We start from the raw sequence: 12142 nt of genomic DNA, 5'->3' as shown, positions 1-12142 counted from the left end.
AGTATGAGACTAGAGGAAAGACAGCTATTCATCACCATCTACCGCCAACTCTAGGGCTATTCTTTTACCAACGAATAGTGTGATTGAGTGTTACAGTATAACACCCCCACGGCTGAAAGGGTGAACATGTTTGGTGTGACGAGGGTTTGAACTTACGACCCTCAGATTACGATTCGAGCGCCCTAACCACTACATCATGCCGGGCCTTATAGAAGGGTCTGAAGAATAAAATGCTGGTTTATATGTATCATATACCTTTCTTCACAATATTCAGTCTCCAAACGATCTTATGTTTGTAAGGTCTTTCTTTAAAGTGGATGTTGATTAAAGTTCACATAACCACACCAATCGGTTTCACAAAATCAAACATTTCATTTTGTTGTTTAGACTACAAAAATAAAGCCATGTTTTAGAATAACTTTGATGTTTTTGAATATTTTTCCCAGATTGAGCCACTAAACTCCAGTTATTTGACATGTCCTCTATCATCACGTCTTATTCAGCTCCTGTACTAATATGCTTGTTGACATTCTAATTAAATTTGTGAATACGAACACCACGTAATTCGTTGATCTAATATGTCTTTTTACTGGAAATGTAACACTTTTCATCTCATTTAATTGCAACTTCAAATTGCAAGTGTGATAGACAAATCTAAAAACCAAAGATTACATTTTAAAGAAAAGTGATATTTTGTAAAATATTTTTTTATAAATGGGACTGAATGTTATACGATGTGCTAAGTCTTATTTATAATTATTTGATATTATTAAATACTAAACGCCAATTAGTCCAGTCTTGAGTTTTGGCTGTTAATATGATGCCGTTCTCAGGATATTCTAGTAAAGAACAGTTGCGACGACATGAGCCGTGATTCGATCCCAGTCTTGTTGTTATAAAGACAAGTGTACCATCCAACTGACTAAGCTTTCATGCCACATAAGTCTTCATTACCTATATGGATGACTTTAAGAAACTTTTCCAGTTTCTGTTGACTATGTTTATAATCAGTTTGTTGGATGTGCAAGAGTTTCTTACCTTTTCGGTGTATGTGACTTATATGTCATTATCTTATTGTTATTCCATTTGATTATATGATCTTCTCTGGGATGATGAGTTATTACAGAAAGATCGATATTAGATACATTTATAATTATATTGTTCTCCTAAATTCAGACTATCTGGGGCCTCTTTGTATCATCAGAGTATTGGATTTCACATTCATAATGAATATTATAAGTTGTGTTCTTCTATTGTGTTGAGACTTCTGGAAATAGTTCTGATATTATAATACTTGTACATGCTTCTCTGCAACAAAACAGTTGTTGCATGTTTAACTTGTATTCCAGTTCGATGTATGAAATAATTCAAACTAAAAGCAAAACACCAATTGCTAAGCTACGGTTTAAGCGTCGCAGGCTAGAGAACTATTAAAGTCCTCTAAATAAAATATTTGTGATAAGAATTACTCATACTGCAGCTGTTGCTGATTCTTTTGGAATTATTCTTAAAGTTTCCATCACGGATTTGAAACCAGAGGTGTGTAAAATAGAATTTCAAATTTATCTAACTGTTTAGAATAATGCAAGATGTCTGTCTTTCTGTAAATGACATTAAAAATACTTGGTCAAAACTTGGACATCCCCAGACAAATAGTCGATTCATTTGTGTGAATTTTTTAACTACAATCAAATATATAAATAAGTAAATAAATAATAAGTGTTATTTTTCTCAAATTATCAGCAAAATAATGAAAAATTTCCGACGTTTGGAACTTAACGTATTTTTCGTTTTAAACGTTATTACGGAAAATACATAACATTATAATCACCTAATGTCATAGTCACTCATACCTCTAGATATTTATACTTATGTAGAAATAGGGAAGCGCCACAGTATTGTAATCTGCTATTCATATGGAAAGTATTTAAAATATCGTTTTTTTTTTTTTAGTTTGTTTGTTTTTGCACTTTCCAGTTTTGCTTTATTATGGGTCAGTTGTAATATACCTTTCTTTTGCACATGTACAAATATTACACTCATAATTTTATTATATATTTATTAATTTGTGTTAAATATTCAAGACAAAAGACCAAATATTCCATTTCAGTTCAAAACCACTGCCGTTTTGAGAAATTAATGAAAATCATATATTTTTCTTTTTGGAATTCAGAAAGTACATCGTCTGTCTGTACTGGTCCTCAATGACATTAACTACAATTGGAGACTCTAGTCCACCTGAAACGGATTTGGTGAGTAGGTTTTAGTTAAACTTTAAATAAGACTTTATCATGCTAGTGTGACATTTTAAAAAGCACTTAATAATTAACATTAATTAACACTGATCTTGTAATGTAGTAGAAAAATGTGCCGTGTTAGTAGGGCTTCTGATTTACACCAAAGTGAGTTTGTAGTAAAATACCAAACTGGACTACATTGACAGGACTTCTGAATTCTACCGAAGTAGACTTGCAGTAAAACACTCAACTGGGTTTTTGTAAGACAGTTGACTTACACCTAAGTGGAATTGTAGTAAAACGACAAACTGTATAACGTTGGTTGTAAGACCAAGCACACAAGACACTAAACAAATAATAGGTGGGCACCTTGGTTATCTACTGCTGACTTTTGTTTAATACAAGAACAAACTCATATCCAGTTAATTTAAATAGGCCAAAACTTTATGACTGCGTGACGGAAAACATCTAACCTACATATCTCCTCTCCCAATGTGTGTCACATCACGTTTGATTCCTCGTAATAGAAGTCATAAAAACCAAAATGCATTTACCCAGATAGTATAGTCCAATTAGTGTTTGACAATTACTATTTTAGTAAATGGGGTACCGTGAAACCTTAGAAGTATAGTGAGTGTTAGTATAATAAGCAGTATACTGTGAGAGGCAAGGGAGTCTTGAGGAGGGAGTACTTGAAACCTGATAAGTGTAGTGAGTGTTAGTATAATAAAGCTACAGTAAAGATGTAGTACCTAGAGCCAAGTACATAATAATTATCACGAAAGTAAAAAAATCGATTTAATTTTAAACTTAAATCGTTTCTAAATCAAGCTGTTTTCTGTTATATCACCAACGTTTAAAAAATCTCTTTGATCAGTAGAAAATATAAATTATTGTCAGTTTTATTGTCTATACATTTTATTTTATACTTTTAGTACATAGACTAACAATTTTTGCTGCTAAGCACATGACATAAAAGCCATTGTTGGAAAGTAGTGTTTGTAAAACATGCTTGCTTTTTTATATATATTGGAAGCTGTTAATATAGTTAATGTTTACCAGTAATAATTATATGTATACGCCACGAATTATTTTCATAAAAGTTTCTAATTTTGATTGGCTTACAAAGGAATTTACCAAAGTTTGACTGCCTCGACTTCACGTTTCTACCTCTTTGGTGGTCAAACTTGATTTCGTAAAATGTCTTTATTTCAGTTAGCTATGAAATGTGAGTTTATGGTATATTATGGGGTGGGGAATACTTGCCCCATCATTTTTTGACGGGCGATATGGTATCATTAAAATTTTTCTCATATTTGAAATTATTTTAGAAAATGGTGTGTTTGTATGTGTGTGTGTTTTTTTATAGCAAAGCCTCATTGGGCTATCTGCTGAATCCACCGAGGGATTTTACTGTTGTAAATCCATAGACATACCGCTGTACCAGAAGGGAACAAGAAGACGCTGTCTGAGAAACATTCACAGTAATTTAAAACATTTCCAAACTTACTTCTTTATAGTGTGTGTTTGTACTACTTGCTTTTAGAATAATAGAAAGGTTTTGGTGTTTTTCTCTCGTAGGAATACGTTTTTACAGGTATTACCTTTCTCATCGGAGTTTTTGTATTTGCCACTGTAGTGGGAAATGTTGGTGACGTGATCTCAAACATGAATGCAACACGGCAAGATTTCCAAGCTAAGTAAGTTGCTCTCCCTTATATAACATGGATTTAAACTGTCATTTAAATTGAGACATCTCTAAAACGAATGGATGGAATTATATAAATTATTTCCTGTGTGTTCAAAATCATAATTGACTATAAAATACTAAATAATAACTTATTAAGACATAATTAAAATAACTATCTATCCACATCATAACAAAAATTGCTTAATACGTTTTCATATTACATCAAGAAATATTGAAAATATTTCCACACCAGAAATGAAAACTTAGCAAGTTTTAAACCACGCCAAGAAACAACACATTCTGCATCGCAATAAGAAACAGTTTTACATAACATCGAGAAACAGAAATATGATTCCACATCACAATAAGAAACAGTCAACTAAGTTCTACATTACAGCAAGAAGCAACTTAAAATATAAGTAATTTTCCTACCGATGTTCTTCAATTAACGAACCAAATAAATGATGCAGTTTTTAGATAACTTTCCATGTAAAGAAAGAAAATTTCTACTTTTTCTACTTTTAAGATAGCCATGTAGGCGGCGGATACTATTAACTGGCTGTCGTGCTATTTAGTAGTAGTTCTAAATTGAACACGCCTACGCCTGAACCTTGGGGTCCTTGACCGTGTCTTTTAATCTACGTGTTGCATAAGGTGCTACTTTGGTTAACAATACCAAATATTTTTATCATCATAAGGTCCATCCCAAAAATCACAGCCGTAAACCATGATTAATCCTATTGAAAGTACATCACTCGAGCTTATTTTTATACAATTCAGGCATCTAACAATTCGTAATTTTTTCTCAAATGTAAACGATTGGACTTTCAGCTTTTTCTTGATGGTACGATTTCAACTCAAATGTAAATGGTTAGACTTTTTGGCCGTTTTAAAAAACAAACAAAGTTACATACTCATTCAACGTAAGGGGCTTTGGAGATGGGATTCATATGCGAAATCTAATCCTTTGTTACTTCTCGAGAGGGGAGGGCCAAGGTTACCTTACGGATTTAGTGGCAATCGGTCGAACGGTTTGAAGTCATAAATGAACACAGACATAGCCCAGATTGGTAGATAAGGACTTACGTCTTTACAGCTAGTGATATTTCACTTCAAAGAGAACTAAGTCCTAAAGTATTCTCTAAAGGTACTAGGAAAGAACAATTTTCAGGGCAACCTTTGCGTTCATTTGACAAGTTGGAATTAAAGGCTAATGTGCCATTCTATTCATTCAATCTTATTTTTAAGGAATGTTTAGCAGTATGGAAGTAGGCGTTATAATGTATGAGACTGAAGTTTGAGACAGTTACATCAGCTATGTTAAGCCTAACGGATCTCGGGATACAATCTATAATCTGTATCATTGTGGTATCATTTCAATAGGTGTGGAAGTCATTAAGTCCATCTTTACTTTTATTCCTGCCCACACCACTCTTTTACCTTCAATAACTTTTAAGTGTTATTATTACAATAGTAAACTATTGGCTTATTGATATTTATTTTACATTACTAGCACGATATTTAATTTATTTATATATATCATCTTTATTTGATAAGACTAGTTTACTACCAATTTACAATTGATAGTTTTTATGAACTTTTGATTGTTATATATACGCCAACTCATTCATCCACATACAATCTTAAAATATGAAAGACGTGTATATATGTATGGATTTGTCATGCATATTAGATATAAATAATATATTCAAAGCTCCACCAGGTTTGAATTCTCTTTTTCCCTTATTCGGTTGTTAGTTACTTGATAAAGATTCCTCAGCCAACGGCTATTCTTACAGTATTGGATGTAAAGAATACACTTAAACTCTTGTACTCTTTTATACTTGCTTGTAAGCCTGTGGTATAATGTTGTAACTGGTAACACTTCCGATTAATTATGAGATTTTGATAAAAAATATGTATATTGGATAATTATAACGTACTTCATATACACATATATATATATACATACAGTAGGCGGAAAGTCTAGTACGCCGAATTACGTTCGTCATGTGGGGCCAGGAAGGTGGAATTGATCAAAGCACCTGGCGGACGATTCGAGTATAGAAAGATGAAACTTGAACGATTATAATAAGAAACTATTTACCACTCTAAACACTCACACGTGGAAACTTTATTTTAATGTAAAAAAGAACTTCTTGATTAGCTTAAAATATCAACTAACACATTTACATAATCACATCAGTAGCAGAGGTGGGTAGAGTGTTTAGATAGATACAATAAAATACTGTGTATTACATTTATTTTTATACGGTGAAAAGAGAAGCCGCCAAAGACATGGTATTGCTTATTCAAATACTTAATTTGTGTAAATTTCAGGATGGACCAAATCAAAATGTACCTCACACATAGAAGAGTACCTGCATATCTCCAGATGAAAGTGAAAAAATGGGCAGAATACTCCTGGTCCAGGTATGTGTAGTTAAACAGGTTTATTTATGCATAATCAAATGTAAACAAACAACTCCTTTACGTGTAATTAAATATGCAAACAAACAGCTCATTCACTTGTAATTAAATATGTAACAAACAGTTTTTTTTACTTGTAACTTAACATGTGACCAAATAGACCTTAAACGTAAAACTAAAAGATTGTTGCGCAGTTAAATGCTAGTTGTCTTCTCAAACCTACAAATCACATATTAGTTAAATGCTAGTTATCTTCCTTGTGTGGTACGTTAGCTATAAGCTAATGGCAGGTTTTTTAAATCAACAAGTGCTTTTTGTGTCTAAGCTCAACGCTGCACAATCCATTTTATGCGCTGTGCTCACCACGGTTATAGACGCTCATTCTTTAGCATTAGAGACTCTGAAGCTCACAGCTGAGCCACCAGGATGGAGAGCAAATAACCAACAAGATATAAACTAGGTTAGATGTTGATGACAACTTCTGGTTGCCATCTAGAAACCAACAATATATAAACTAGGTTAGATGTTGTACGTCAACTCCTGGTTGTCATCTAGAAACTAACAATATATAAACTACGTTAGATGTTGTTAGTTTCTAGATGACAACCAGGAGTTGACGTACAAGATCTAACCTAGTTGTCATCTAGAAACCAACACGATATAAACTGGGTTAGATGTTGTACGTCAGCTCCTAGTTGTCATCTAGAAACCAACACGATATAAATTGGGTTAGATGTTGTACGTCAGCTCCTAGTTGTCATCTAGAAACCAACAATATATAAACTAGTCTTAGTTATATTCTTATAAAACTAATTTGCAAAGTAGACTTAATAGTATTCTTATAAAAATAATTTCCAAACTAGACTTATTTGTATTCTTATGAAACTAATTTGCAAAGTAGACTTACCTCTGCGGTTTGTTACGCATTATAATTATCTCGAACGGATCTCTGATTTTTTACGTTACTTACGTTACGTATTACGATTTCAAATAACTGGAAAATTTATTTTAAAAGTTAATTGAATGTCGATATGTATTTAATTTATTAGATTTACCAATAAAATTAATTTGTTTGTTTGTTTGTTTTGGAATTTCGCACAAAGCTACTCGAGGGCTACTTGTGCTAGCCGTCCCTAATTTAGCAGTGTAAGACTAGAGGGAAGGCAGCTAATCATCATCACCCACCGCCAACTCTTGGGCTACTCTTTTACCAACGAATAGTGGGATTGACCGTCACATTATACGCCCCCACGGCTGGGAGGGCGAGCATGTTTAGCGCGACTCGGGCGCGAACCCGCGGATTACGAGTCGCACGCCTTACGCGCTTGGCCATGCCAGGCCCCATAAAATTAATATATACAATTTTCTTTCTTAACACAAATATATTTTACTACATAAACAACAGCGCAATTTATAATAACAGTTATTACAAATGGTTATTAATCATAATGGTTTATGTAAAAGAGTTTTACAAACTTACGAACAGTACTGAATCTTCTATCTGATCTGGAACTGAATCTTTTATCGACAGTTCAAGGAGAGCGAATTAATTTTATTTTGATACACAGGTATAGGTGAAGAGTGATGGGAAAGCTAGCTAGCGCTATTCTTGGCTGGCCTCATGGGATTTATAGGCTCACTTTTCACCGAAGAAGATATCAAACGTCTTTGTAGAAATACTAACATCCGAAGTTAATTATCTGAAGTTAAACGCTTTGTAATGTTCGAAATCTGTAAATGTTCCTGGTTATGTATATTTACAAAAACTAATATAATACAAAATATGTATTGTTCCTATTATCATAAAGTAATTGGTGTTTTTACAGAACACAGGCTACGGACGAATCCAGACTGTTACACATGTTACCAGAAAGCTTGAGAGCAGAAATTGCAGTGCACGTGCACTTGGATACATTGAAAAAGGTACAAGGACTAAATAATTCAAATCCATTAGTATGTTCTAATGATGTAAATCACTGGTGCACAACCTTTTTGAGTCAGGGGCCACAAACAGATTTCTCGTAACCGTTGGGGGCCACAAAAAAGTGAAGATTAAAATCGTCTCACAGTTGTTTCACACAAGATGGACATCACATTTAAGAACACATAAATAACGATTACATTAAAGAGTTTGCACATTATTCTAAGAAATGTTATGATACGTCAACTGTCACAAAGTCAGTGCGGTGGATAGTGCTGCATGTCATCTACGAGCTTAGAAATGTCCGGCTTGATGTTTGGCATTGAAAAACGCAAGACTGCTTCCAGATGATTATCAATCAGCTGATTGCGAGTGTTGTTTTTGTTTAGTTTTATATGCGAGAAAGCCTGTTCGCAGTTGTACGTGCTACCAAACATGCTGGTGTGTACAAGTGCGTTCTCTTTCAGATTAGCAAATGTATCAGGCAACGTTTTGAAGAAGTCAAGCAAACGGCTTTCTCGGTAAATAGCACGCAGTTCATCAGATGTCTGGAGATCAGTAAGTCTGAACTGATATTCTGCTGACAAGTCATCCACTGTCAAACTGAACGGATCAGCAAAAAGTTTCATCAACAATCTGCATTGGTCAAAGTCATGAAACCGTGAGTTGAAGGATTGAATCAAGGTATCTAGCTTCCCAACATAAACTTGTGTATCAATGTCCTGATTCTTCTGTAGCTGTGACTGAAAAGTGGGAAAGTGCACGAAGTTGCCTGATGGTGTTTGCTGCCAGAACAACTGTAAGTTTGTCCTTAAAGCTGAGACGTGATTTGCAAGCTGACAGACAAGCTGATTTTTGCCTTGCAACTTCAAATTCAGATCATTCAAGTGTTGTGTCATGTCGACCAGAAAGGTCAAATCAGCTTGCCATGTTAGATCAGTCATGGAAATCACTTCTGTGTCTTTGTTCTTGCTTCTGAGGAATTCTATCACCTCATCAATCAACTCCCAGAATCTTCTGAGCATCTTCCCTCGACTCAGGTAGCATACTTCACAGTGATACACAATGTCACCATAGTCTGAATGAATTTCTTCAAGAAGACTTTGAAACTGATAGTGATTGAGCCCTCGTCATTTGATGAAATTAATAGTTTTTGTCACTAATGCCACCAGTGCCTGAAAACCAAGTTCTTTGCTGTACATGTTCTGTTGGTGAATAAAACAGTATTGTGCAGTCCAATCATCATGAAACTGCCGGTTTTCGTCGTCAACTTTTCTTTTACTATTAGCTGCCATTTTTGCTACGAAGTAATATCAAAATAGGGCTCGTAAGTAAGTCTCGAAGAACAACTGGAACGATTGAGATTTCGTAATTACGGAAATATTACTTCATTGCGCCAATGATTAAATGCCTATGCATTAACGAGATTTGCTTATTAAATTTTCTTTATTGCTCGACACAAATATGGAACCATCCAGTATCTAATCTAATGCATATTCTTCTATGGCGCTTAATCTTCGCGCAGGCGCGAACTCTCTATGTTTGACTTTCCCGTTGGACATCGTGGGCCACTCGGCGACTCGTCGCGGGCCAGACTTTGTGCACCACTGATGTAAATCTTTCCTAGACAAATGATTAAAAAAACACAATCGACATAAAAGTAAATTTGATTTCACTTAATCTATTTTAGTCTATTGTCAAAAGATGAATTTAATTTTTTATGTTTAATCTCAGATTGATTAAGACTCAAGCAAAAATGAATTGTGAAAACACAAATGTGTTTGTTTGTTTTTGAAAACAAAAGGCAGCTAGTCATCACCATGCACCGCCAACTCTTGGGCTACTCTTATCAACGAATACTGGGATTGACTGTAATTTTATAACGCTCTCACAAATGAAAGAGCGAGCATGTTTAGTGTGATGGGGATTCGAACTCGCAACCCTCGGATTACGAATCGAGCGCCTTAACCTGGCACAAATGTGATTGCGTAAAAATATCAACAGCATTAACTGTATAAATCCAACAGCAAAGAAAAATATTATTAAAGAAGGTCATACCGAGATCGCCTATAGACTTGAATGTTTAAATTAGCTAAAGACACAAGACAAGACTGAAGTATTGTTGTGAGACCAACTACATATTGAACTGTGTCGCTAACTGGAGAAGGTAGCGCTAAAGATAACCGTGTAAGGCCGTTTATATTATTAACTGATGTTGTATGAGTTCAAATAAAATAACAAACTTCAAACCAATATTATTTTATTGATACATAAAATAAACAGCAATTCTTAAAGTTAACTGCTGTTTTTGTTTATATCTTGAATAAACAGCAATTCTTAGAGTTAGCTGCTTTGTTTATATCTTAAATAAACAGCAGTTATTAAAGATAATTATTGTTTTTTGGTTATATCTTGAATAAACAACAGTTATTAAAATATTTATTATTATATAAATGTCAGATTACTCAACAATAATATGAAATTTATATTTTCTACTGCACTTATTATTGTCATTACTTTGTATTTTTTTATAGTCATATCAAATCACAGTGATTACCTGTGCTAATGTTGAACTAGTGTAGGCTGGAAGGCAGGCAGCTAGTCACATCACCCACTGTCAACTATTGGGCTACTCTTGGATTACATAATAGTGAGATTTGACAGTCACTATTATAACGAATTCACGACTTCAAAGCACAGAATGCATTTTTATAAAAAAATTGGACAAACTGACCACTGGTCAACTCTCAGCCCACACAGTGATTACATTAACCTGGTAACAATTGTATACTATGATAAGTAATAAAGGTCTTGTTGTGTGTAGTTAAGCACAAAGCTACACAATGGAATATCTATGTTGTACTCACTACGAGTTTCGAAACCCAGTTTTCATCATTACTAGTCTTCATACTTACCGCTGAGCCACTGGGGAAGTAGTAGTGGAATCCACCATTGTTATTATCATAAGCAATAAGGTGATTAATTTTGTCGTATACTTCTATTATCTCTTCTTTTAGTTTTGCGACGACGTTGAAAGGGTGGTTGTGTAGTCAGAAGCAAAATAGTTTGATGTTAATTATGGTGAAATGCAGCCGTAGAAGCGTAATGATGTATAGTGTTAAATGATATGTCAGAATATCGAATAATTAAGGTGCAGATGAAATGTGTACTATGTACAATATGATTAATTACCTGTGAATGACTGATATTATTTGACATTGAGTGCATAATTAACTGTGGTACTATGATCCTGTATCATTAAGGATTTTAATAAATAATAATTTATATTATGGTATAGTAACGAATTTTACACACTTTTATAATACCACGGACAATTCAATACTGTATCTACGCGTGTATAGACAATAACGCATCAACTAAGCACTGTATTACGCGAGTACTGACAAGGATACAGACAACTGAGTACTGTATTTGCATGATTAGACAATAACACAGATCTTATTTCTCTCATGTAGGTCAAGATTTTCGAACAGTGTGAACACGGATTTCTTTGCGAACTAGTTTTGAAGTTACGGTCACAGATTTATTCACCAAGGGACTACATCTGTCGTGCTGGAGAAACAGGTAACTTGCTTCGCGACTATCCAGAGTGTTTCTTTCAGAACTAATTTACACTACCAGAATTACATCCATTTTTTTTCATTTTTACTTTAGAAATTGACGCTTTCAATGGATCATGATAGTTTAAATATCGATTTAACAGTAAAACTGTTGTTTTGTTTTTCAAATATCCGAATAGTGGATTCTTATGGATAGATAAAAAAGGTGTGTGTGTTTGTCTGTATATATATATATATATAAAGTGCTAAATATACCACCTATACGCACTAAACTAATATACTC

At 34.0% G+C, this 12142-nt stretch overlaps 1 protein-coding gene across 2 annotated transcripts in view; it reads left to right on the top strand.

The window, feature by feature from the left end:
* LOC143255213 (cyclic nucleotide-gated channel alpha-3-like) overlaps positions 1-12142 on the top strand; it is a 75573-nt gene that overhangs the window by 47535 nt on the left and 15896 nt on the right. For both annotated transcript variants that reach the window (XM_076510514.1, XM_076510523.1), the window contains exons 12-16: positions 2174-2252; positions 3819-3937; positions 6268-6360; positions 8184-8280; positions 11755-11863. In XM_076510514.1, the coding sequence (XP_076366629.1) occupies positions 2174-2252; positions 3819-3937; positions 6268-6360; positions 8184-8280; positions 11755-11863 (497 nt within the window). The remainder of the gene's footprint in view (positions 1-2173; positions 2253-3818; positions 3938-6267; positions 6361-8183; positions 8281-11754; positions 11864-12142) is intronic.

This window comes from Tachypleus tridentatus, chromosome 1 (assembly GCF_004210375.1).
Source record: "Tachypleus tridentatus isolate NWPU-2018 chromosome 1, ASM421037v1, whole genome shotgun sequence".
Taxonomy (NCBI): domain Eukaryota; kingdom Metazoa; phylum Arthropoda; class Merostomata; order Xiphosura; family Limulidae; genus Tachypleus; species Tachypleus tridentatus.
Note: the sequence above shows the minus strand (reverse complement) of the source record. Positions and strands in the feature narration are given on the sequence as shown.